This window comes from Gadus morhua, chromosome 8 (genome assembly GCF_902167405.1).
Source record: "Gadus morhua chromosome 8, gadMor3.0, whole genome shotgun sequence".
Lineage (NCBI taxonomy): Eukaryota > Metazoa > Chordata > Actinopteri > Gadiformes > Gadidae > Gadus > Gadus morhua.
Window position 1 is genome coordinate 3342275 of NC_044055.1, and position 10000 is coordinate 3352274.

At 51.3% G+C, this 10000-nt stretch overlaps 1 protein-coding gene across 3 annotated transcripts in view; it reads left to right on the forward strand.

Annotated features, from left to right (window-relative positions):
• Positions 1-3876, forward strand: part of mpz (myelin protein zero) — an 18903-nt gene extending 15027 nt beyond the window's left edge. Inside the window, exon 6 of one of the 3 annotated variants that reach the window (XM_030362715.1) lies at positions 3293-3876. In XM_030362715.1, coding sequence (XP_030218575.1) covers positions 3293-3304 — 12 coding nt within the window. In that variant the 3' untranslated portion in view covers positions 3305-3876. Of the gene's footprint in view, positions 1-657; positions 1390-1481; positions 1671-3292 lie in introns of those variants that run through there. The other 2 variants (XM_030362713.1, XM_030362714.1) reach the window with 2 other exon arrangements.
• The last annotated feature ends 6124 nt before the right edge of the window (positions 3877-10000 follow it).

Sequence of the window (10000 nt, forward strand, 5' to 3'; positions counted from 1 at the left end):
TTCGGCTTAAATGATCTTTTGGACGACCTTAAAGGCTCTCTCTCTCACCCCTCCCCCCCCCCCCCCCCGCTCTCACACCTTCCACTCAGGGTTAATGCACAGGTTAATACAATGGAATCGGGCCATTTGTGGTGACTGTCTGCTCCCTTTCCCTCTATCTCGTCCTATCTTGTATCTCCCCGCTGGTCGCCCAGGGATGTGCCAGGCGAAGGCTAAATTGAATCCCTTTTCCTGGGTCTCAGTCCCCGTACCTTCCTTCCCCTTCCCTGCTAGGGTGTGTGTAGAATTGAGCGTATGTTCACGTTTCGACCGTACCACTGTGAGGCCATGTACACATGCAATCCGAGAAATGCCCGATCGTGTGCGCGCGTGTGTGTGCGTGCGTGCGTGTGTGTGTGCGTGTGTGTGTGAGAAAGAGAGAGAGCGATAGAGTGTCCGAGAGAAAAGCGGGAGCTCAAATATATATTTGCTGTAAGTGAGAGCAATACAGTGTGTGTGTGTGTGTGTGATTGTGTGTGTGGGTGTGCGCGTGTGCGTGTCGTTAACGGTTCATGCTCATGTCAGTAGTCATCTCAGGTGTGCGTCCCACTGCGCACTCTAACGGGTCACCTGTTTTGTCATCCACCCACACCAACCCTTTGCCCCGCCCACCAACAGCTCTGGACTCCGCCCCCACTGACGTGCTACCCCCTCCCTTAAAAAGGACTCTCTACCTGTGACGCTCTCCCTCCTCTCTCTCTCGCTCTCCCCCCCCTCTCTCTCTGCCTCCCTCTCCCTCTCTCTCTCCTTCTGGCCCTCTCTCTCTCTCCTTCTGTCGGCAATCTCTTCACCTCTCCTCGTCCCCCGTCTCCGTCTGCTCTCATACATCTGTCGTCCACCATCATTTCTAACGTCTAACCCCCCCCCCCCCCCCCCCCCCCCCCCACCCCCCCACCACCACAAGTCAAGGGCGTAACTTTTAACTTCTGAGGGGTTTTGAGGCCGCAGACTGCCGCAGTGTAAATGTCAACGTCTTATCTCGCTCTGTGAGATCCCGGATCTATACCCGCCCCCCCGATCCCAATCACATCCTTCCTTCCTGCCGCTTTACTTTAATGCGTCAGAATATTTTCCCATCATGCCACTTCCACCTCATCCTCCTCCTCCTCATCCTCCTCCTCCTCCTCCTCCTCCTCGTTCGATATCCTCATCGGGGGGGGGGGAGGGGGGGGGTTCAGAGGGGCAGGGCTCCGCCTTCTCCACTATGGCGATGTTAACAGACTCCTCCTCCCGAAGTACGCCCTCGACCACATCCCCTCCTCTTCCCAAGCCCCTCCCCCTTTTCCTCCCAAAAGTGACTCTCCTACTCCTGTTCTGATCTGCCCTATCCAACCCCTTGCCCCCCCCCCCCCCCCCCCACCCTTACCACCTTTACCCCCTCCACCCCCCTCCCCTCCCCTCCCCTCCCCTCCCCCTCCCCCCCCCCCCCCCCCCCCTCACAGGGTCCCGCGGCGTCCGCGGAGCCCGCCAAGGCGTCCTCCGACAAGAAGAAGCAGGAGTCGCGCAAGGATAAAAAATAGGACGGCGGGCCGGGCTGGGGGTGGGCCGCAGTCGCCCGACGCCTCCCCCTGCCCGGTAGCCCTGCCGTGGGGGCGCCCGCCCTCACAACCTGGCTCGCGCGGCTTCAGAAACAACGACAGGAACGACAGCAGCAGCAGCAGCAGCAGAAGAAGAGCCTAGAGGAGAGGGGGGGGGAGGCGGGAGGGGGGGAGGCTGGCGGGGGCCGCGTGCTGATGACCATCGACTTAGAGCTGACCCGCCCTGGGGGGGGCCCGGAGGGGGGGGTCGGGGGCGCCGCCGCGGGGAAGGGGGCGAAGGGGTGGCTGTCGCACCTCGCCGAGAGGCTTCCCTTTAAATAGTAAGCGGGAGAGCGAGCTATAGGAGAGGGGGGAGGGAGGGAGGGGGGGGGAGGGAGGGAGGGAAGTTGTCGAGGTGTACAGAATGCAGTCATCCGAAACCGAAGATGAGAACCGCACATTATAGCGTTCACCGTTAGACGAGCAATTAAACCGCAAATTTCTGATTCATTACTAATTGTTGATGGTGTTCCTCTCATCGCCTGTAGAGGGCAGTAAACTCACCCCGAGCGGCCTTGCGTGTAGATGCCGTTTAAAAAATGGAAGAGAAAAGTAATGTACGACGGGGAGCTGCACGGGTGAAAAAAATAACAAACAAGCATGTCCCACGGTGGCGAAGATCTCTGCTGTGCTTCATGACTGGCCCGAAAAATGACAAGCACGGCCCACCGGCTAGATAAATGACTTCCAATCGTATCTCCGCTCTGTGTCCCACGCAGCCCAAAGCACGTACAGACACGCCAATACCAGGGCCGGGATCTGAGATGCGGAGATAATCTATTATGCTATGCCGGCCACCCCTCGAGAGCTCTTGGCAGGTCATAAGATATGCCACTTGAAGCGAGAGAGAGAGAGAAAGGAAAAAAAAAAAGTTTGATAACAGAACCTTAAAGCTGGGCCCCTAGGTATTTATTTTTCTTTTTCTTTTTTTTGGGAGTGTGTGCCTTACTTTCGGTTCTTTTCTGTCGGGTTCTATCCGCGGCGGGGGTGGGGTGGGGGGGGGGGGGTGCGAGGGATTGGGGAGGGAAGGCTCACTCGGGGGTGAGGCCGATACGGATCGCGACATCGCGGGCAACGGGGGATAGCGTGTTTGCTCTTTTCAGCGGATGCATTATTCCGAGCTGTCTTCCTTCCTCACTCCCTTTCTCCATCTTCCTATTACTCCCCCACCACCACCACCACCACCATCACCACCACCACCGCCACCATCACCAACACATGGCCTTTCTCCTTATATTTAACCATAACATTCCCCCCAAACCCCTCAAACCAACCTCACACATACACACACACACACACACACACACACACACACACACACACACACACACACACACACACACACACACACACACACTGTTAACCCTTTCTCCTGGCACTTTTCTACATCATTCAGTCCGTACGTTGAGTGATCTGAACTCTAACGGCTCGATCTGTTTCTCGTTTCCTTCTGTCTCTCCCTCCTTCTTCTTCTTCTTCTTCTTCTTCTTCTTCTTCTTCTTCTTCTTCTTCTTCTTCTTCTTCTTCTTCTTCTTCTTCTTCTTCTTCCTCTTCTTCTTCTTCTTCTTCTCCTTTCCCCCCCCTGCTCTGTCCCTCTCCACTCTCCTCTCCTCTCCGGCCTCCTTCTTGCCGTGCTCTCCTGTCTGCCTGTCTGTCCTTCTGTCTTTCTCCTGTAGATAAAGGTCTGACTTCTCGACGGCTGCCTCCACTCCCCCCTCGCTCCTCTCCCCCCCTCCCTCGGGGCCTCACCCCGCCCGTTATTCCACATTATCTCTCCTCTTTCCACACGTCACTGGCTGTAAGAATAGCATCACCCCCCCCCCCCCCCCCCCCCCCACACACACACACACCAGTAGTATCAGTAGCTCCAGCACGTAATGACTTCACCCCACCTGAAGATAAAAACAAAAAGAGGAGGAAGAGGAGGAGAGTGCGGGGGCGGAGGTGTGGTGGTGGTGGTGGTGGAACCACATAACGTCTTTATGAACCGTAAACTCACTGTAAGGAACCCCCCCCCCATATAGCATCGCAGGGTGGGGCCTAACTTCACACACGTCTTAGCACCCCTCGTGAAAGAGGGGCACTAAATGCGTCTTCTCCAGCGGCTCATCTCTGCCCCCTGCTTTAATGTTTACGGCCCTGGGACAACCGGGCCCTAAGTGGACCCTTTAAGAGCGCACGACTCTGGGGCTGTGAGACACACACACACACACGCACACGCACACGCACACGCCCACACACACACACACACACACACACAGGGAAAAAATATAGCCAGCCATTAAGGGAAGGGAAACAGAGGGAGAGAGTGGAGGGATAACACGCCGGAGATGGAGTCAGAGAGGGAGGGAGAGGGGGAGGGAGTGAGAGAGAGAGAGAGAGAGAGAGAGAGAGAGAGAGAGAGAGAGAGAGAGAGAGAGAGAGAGAGAGAGTGAGAGAGTGAGAGAGAGAGAGAGAGAGAGAGAGAGTGAGAGAGAGAGAGAGACCTCGGGGCTCTAGAGATGCAGTTCATAGCTGGGGGTCCACGGCCCCCCCCCCCCCGCCCCACCCAGCCCCCCAGGGTGCCTCAGTCTTGTTGTGGCTTTGTGGCTGATGGGAAGCTGGCGTATCGTGGCCGTCTGCCCCCCCCCCCCCCGCGCTCAGAACGCTGCGGCTATTTCTGACCCCCACCCCGTCTGCCACAGTGGCCGGCGTCAAGGAAACAGCTGCACATTTCTGCCCAGGCCCCCCTAGTGTGTGTGTGGTGTGTGTGTGTGTGTGGGGGGGGGGGGTGGGGGGGGGGTGGTGGATAAGAGAGATCTGAGAAGGGAGGGGAGTAGTGCGAGACAGAGAGGGAGAGACAGAGCCCCCCCCCCCCCCTATCACACATTCAAGCCGTCGCCGTGACGTCTGAGGGCGTCCGTCAGTCCGTCAGACGGCGTTCGTCAGTCCGTCAGACGGCGTCCGTCAGAGGGACAGAGGGCGTGTGACCGACAACCTTGAAAATGACGTCAGCGCTTTTTTTTCTTCCGGTTGGTTCTTCCTTTGGCCGGTCCTGCGGACACGCTGACGGGGGGGCTGGGGACAAAAGGCACCAAACCAGGGGGGGGGAGGGGGAGGGCGGCGGAGGCTTTGGTGCCTTTCGGTCCGAGTTATTTTAAGGCCCCGTTAATCCTCTGGCACTTTGGTGCACTGCCTCCCGCGAGCTCCGCCACCGCCACCTCTGCTACACCCACCGCCACCAGCACCACCACCACCACCACCACCACCACCACCACCACCACCACCGTCACCACCGCTGCATTTTTGCACACACATATACACTTCCCTCCAGCACCTCTTCCTTACCCAGGGCTAATTATTTTAGCACACACTGGAGACAGGAGCCCTCTGTGTTTCTCTCCTCCTCCTCCTCCTCCTCCTCTGCCTCTTCCTCCCCTTTTTCTCCTCTCTGTTTTCAGTGCAATCTCTGTTGCTCTATCTATAGCTCCTTTCAACTCGCGTTCTGCACCGTTCCCTCTCTCTGGCTTCCTCTTCATTTATCTATCTCGCTCGCTCGCTCTCTCTCTCTCTCTCTCTCGTTTCTTCTTCATTTATCTCTCTCTCTTGCTGTTGTCCAGGGGCTGAACCTCCTCCACAGCTCACACACACACACACACACACACACACACACACACACACACACACACACACACACACACACACACACACACACACACACACACACACACACACACACACACACACACGCGCACACACACACACACACACACACACACACACACACACACACACACACACACACACACAGACACACACTGCTCTCTTAAGCCTGGTCTTATCAGACGAGTCGGCTCAGAGCTCTGCTCCTCTCCTCTACTGCTCTTCCTCGTCCTCTCCTCCTTCTCTCCTCCTTCTCTCCTCCTTCTCTCTTCCTCTCTCTCTCTTGCGAACCGGGTGATTGACATATCTGCCTCACCCGCCATCACTCCTCCCTTCGCTCAAATCCTCCCTCTCGATGATCAACGAACGCCCTTCTCGCTCGCTCTTCAAACGCCTGAATACCCCCCCCTACCACCACCACCACACCTTACTGCCCCCCCCCCCCCCCCCCCCCCCCCCCACCCCCCCAGGCCTCCTGGTTCATTGAATACTGGTTAGGGACGCAACCCCGCCTCTTCTGCGCCCCCAACTGGCGAGGGAAGGAACGGGCGGTACTGGGCTTCATTGTTTTAATCCAAGTTCAGTTCTGACACTTTTGAAAATGTCAAACTTTTTATTAATTTTCTCTGCGTAGTTCTATTCTAGTAGCGAATATGACGCTTTGGTGTTTGTATATGTGTGCCTTGTGACGAAGTAAGATATGATTTATGTGTTCAATAAAATGACTAAATGAAACATATACAGTATATCTATGATTTCCCCCAACCTTTTGAGACACGCTGTTTCACATGTGTTAGGTGTGCCGAGGTAGAAATAACCGCTGTCGGAAACAATTGCCACCAGAACATCCCATTATATTTCTGACCTCATGTCACGACAGGACCGTCTACAGCTGTTGCTATGGTGCATATTCATTTCATTTCCATGTATCGGGCCACCACAGTGGTGCGTTGATTGGAGGGAGGAGTTAAACAAGGCCAATTGAAAAGGGATGAGAACCACCGGGAAAGCGTGCGAGATAAGACGTAAGAACAGGGCTCGCCTCGGAAGCTGCTCTTGATGTCACCGTAGAGAGTTCAAGGAAGGAAGAAAGAAAAGGGAGAAAAAAAAAAGGCAACACGGGGGAAATAGCAGGCAGACGCGCCGTTCTGCGTCAATGTGGAACATGTCTCTCCGCCCACCTGCCCTCCAAAGTCTGCAGAAGGTGCTTCATTCCACTTCCCCTACACCCCGTCACAGACTATCCGTCTGTGAGCGTTTTATATATCTATATATAAATATAGATATATAGATAGATAGAGGGCGGTTGGTGACAGTCGAGTTGAATGTGTCTTTTATAAAGTCGTAATTCAAAACCGAGGTGCTATAATCCACGCCTTGGTAACCACAGATGTGTGTCCCACCACTAGTAGCCTGTTAAACTGTCCCAGAGATCCCGGGATGGGGCTTCTACGCTCGTATTTCACAGACAGAAGTCTTCTAAACATGTGTTTTTGTTTGTATGATTTAGGTTGTACCGTTTTAGTAGCCGGGTGTAGCTGCACAGTAACCTTTGTTTAAACTGACCAGAAGCTTATGACTGTTTATTTAGTATTGATTTGTTTTTTAATACGTGTACACTAATACTGTTTGATTATCTTGTATAATATGATGTAAAGAGGGCATGAATACAAATGTACGTGTCAAAAGCTAGCAAGAAAAGGCCATAAGTAAAAATGACAAATTATAATGCTCTACAGTCTGTCGTCTCTTTATTTCTGTTCTCTATTTCCCCCTTTTTCCAACACTGTCGGTTCAACTCATTAAAATTGTTGTCCGGCCATTGTGGAGGTGTCCACCGTGGGTAGGAGCCAAAATGTTCTCATCATTCATTCCGAGGGAAGACAACATTTCTCAGCGCTTCCCATTGCTCCGGGCCAAAACGATCTCTGCCGCAAAGGTACTAAAAATACAATTCAAGCAAAGTTCACGTAGAACATATTTTTGAAAATATCAAAGCTTGTGATTTAAAACACATGCCCAAGAAAAAAAAAAAAAAGCATTGTTGAACCCTTTTTTCAACTACTACTACTTTATTACCCCATATTCAGCCTACAGGCCTAATCAATAAATAATAGAACACTTAGGGTATAATAACTAGCCTTGTATTAAGATATGTTAATGCACATTCAACTATTTATATTGTAGTTCATTGCAAGTAAAGCCTATTATGAAATTAACTAATGTTAATTAATGGTTAATTAATGCACCATTGTTGTAAAGGGTTACTCATGAATCATTATGAGTAAGCATGAGGCACTCAAGAAGTATTGAATTATGAATGCCTTAAATTCAGTGCCAATTATGGGATTGATAAAGGTTTCAGTACACTGGAATGTTGCCATGCAGAGCTTTGTCTCGTATGAACTTCACTACCCACAATTCCCGGACAAATTTACATCAGCCCTTATGCAAATTACATATAATTACATCAGCCAGGGCTGGTACCTCTAGAGTCTAAAGAAAGTTCTATTGGTTCATAGTCGTGAGCTTTCAAGGGGCCAATAGATGTTTGTCACTGTGGCACAACCGCAGTATTCGCCTTCCTAGTAAGTCATGCTGACTCACGTACAAACCACATCCCCTCCTATTAGACAGTTATTTCTCGCCAGTGCATTTCCCGGAGCACTGACACTTGTATCAGGGAATCCATCGCGTCCTTACTGTCTTCTTAAGTTGATGGAGTCGTGTTCAGGCCCGGTCCCATCGGCCAGGGTGGAAGGATTTGTGATAGCAAACGCCGGAAGCAATTACCTTGCAGAGACTTCCTATTTGTTTGTGGCTTGTGTTATCGTTGTCCCTGTTTTCGTGCACATGATATCAAAGATGGTACAGAATCTCATTGTATTTTTTTCTCTTTGTTCTGTTTAATGATCATGTTACGGACTGTTTGTTTTAGTGTACCTTAGCTCCTTGTCCAGAGGACTTGACGATATGCAGGGAAAAGTACAAATGTCTTAAGATATCAAAAGTTTACCTCACAGTAGGTAAGTGGTTAGCTAAGTAGCTACGTTCTTTTTACCTTACTGTGAGTGTTCCCCAGCACTGAGTCAAGGCCACTTATAGTGTGTGTGTGTGGGTGGGTGTGTGTGTGTGTAAGTCAGACTGCACAAACAAGTCTTTACGCTTTGCAACCTAACAACAATATAATTACCTCCAGACAGGTCTACGGTAATTTAGAAAAATAAATAAATTTATAAATAAACAATGCTACACTAGGCTGCTTAACAGGGAAACCAGGCAGCCTAGTGTGTGTATTTAACAGGCGTTCACCAAGACTCGTGTGGCGTTGATGAAATTCCGTGTTAGCTGATGCACACTTGATGTATCCGCTCATTCCGTTGTAAGGTTTGAATGGGAAAAATGAATGGACTGAATTGACATAGTGCTTTTGTAACCTCTGTGACCACTCTGAGCACTCTCGAGTGCCCCACATTCCGCCGGACACGTCGACATCAAGGTTCCGGCGGGGCAAGGGGGGGGGTTGTTCTGCAAAAAAGGTTTGTTCGCCTTCATGTCATGCTTCAGTGTTCAGTAAAGAGGCCGAGCGCTATTTACATTAGATCGTCAAAATGGTTTATTATTTATGTTTGATTCGATTTACAAGGTAAGAAGTCAGCTTGACTATGACTATGAATAGAAAACGCTGCTTTTAAAAAAAAAAGCTATACATATTATGCAAACTATCATATGGATCTCATGTGAATAACAAAAAACAAAGGTATATTTGTTAGGCTCTAGCGGCTACTAGTAGCTAGCTTCCTGGCTAAACAATCACATGTTTGTATCATCAGTGACCTCATTAGGCTAGCTCACCAGTCCACGCACAAAATGAGTAATAATACAATTAATGGCTCAACATGCAGGTTCATAATAGCCTAATAAAATCCCATGTTTGTGCTATGAGAGAATCCTCTTGCTGCTAGCTTGCCTCTTCACTTGGCATTAGTGGGGCTATTGCCATATATGACACATTTTAGGCAGGAGCTGTGGAAGTAGATATCTCTATCCCACCAGCACTAGCCTGGGCCTGTTCTACCTAACCACCATGGTTCAGGCCATTACACATATTCAGCCTGAACGTTTTGAGCGACTACAAGTAAGCGGGCGTCATATTCCAGCCCTTGAAGAACCATTTGGCTTGACTCTCACTCCTGCAACAGCCGGAAGTTACGTGTCACAATAAAGAGGGTAATATTCTCATGCGGCATTCTGCTCCGTTCCCTTTCCAAATGTCACGAGCCTTGTTAGCGGCCAGGGAGGTTGTTCCTGGGTTAACAAAGGTGGCCCGATTTCAAGCCTACATACTTTTTTCGCTCATGCTTTGCATTCTGTGTGTGCTCTGTAAGCGTTTGCCTCTGTGCTGCTGCAGCCAGTCAGTGCACAGGTGATTGATACCATTTTGTTGCCGGTGTGTGGATGTCTGGGGGGTTGGGGGGGTTGGAGGGGGGCAGGGGCTGGGGGGACTGTTCTCTTCTGAGGTGCGATACGTGTGTATTGCGTGGCCAGTGAGAGTGTGTGTGTGTGTGTATGTGTGTGATTTGGAAGATGCATATTGAACAGGTGCAGCAGGCTCATAGAAATGCCACTGTTGCATGTGTGTGTGTGTGTGTGTGTGTGTGTGTGTGTCTGTGTTTGCAGGGCATGTGGGATTGGGGGGGTTGGCTTCGACACCATCTGGGGGGGTGGGGGGGGGGGGGGGG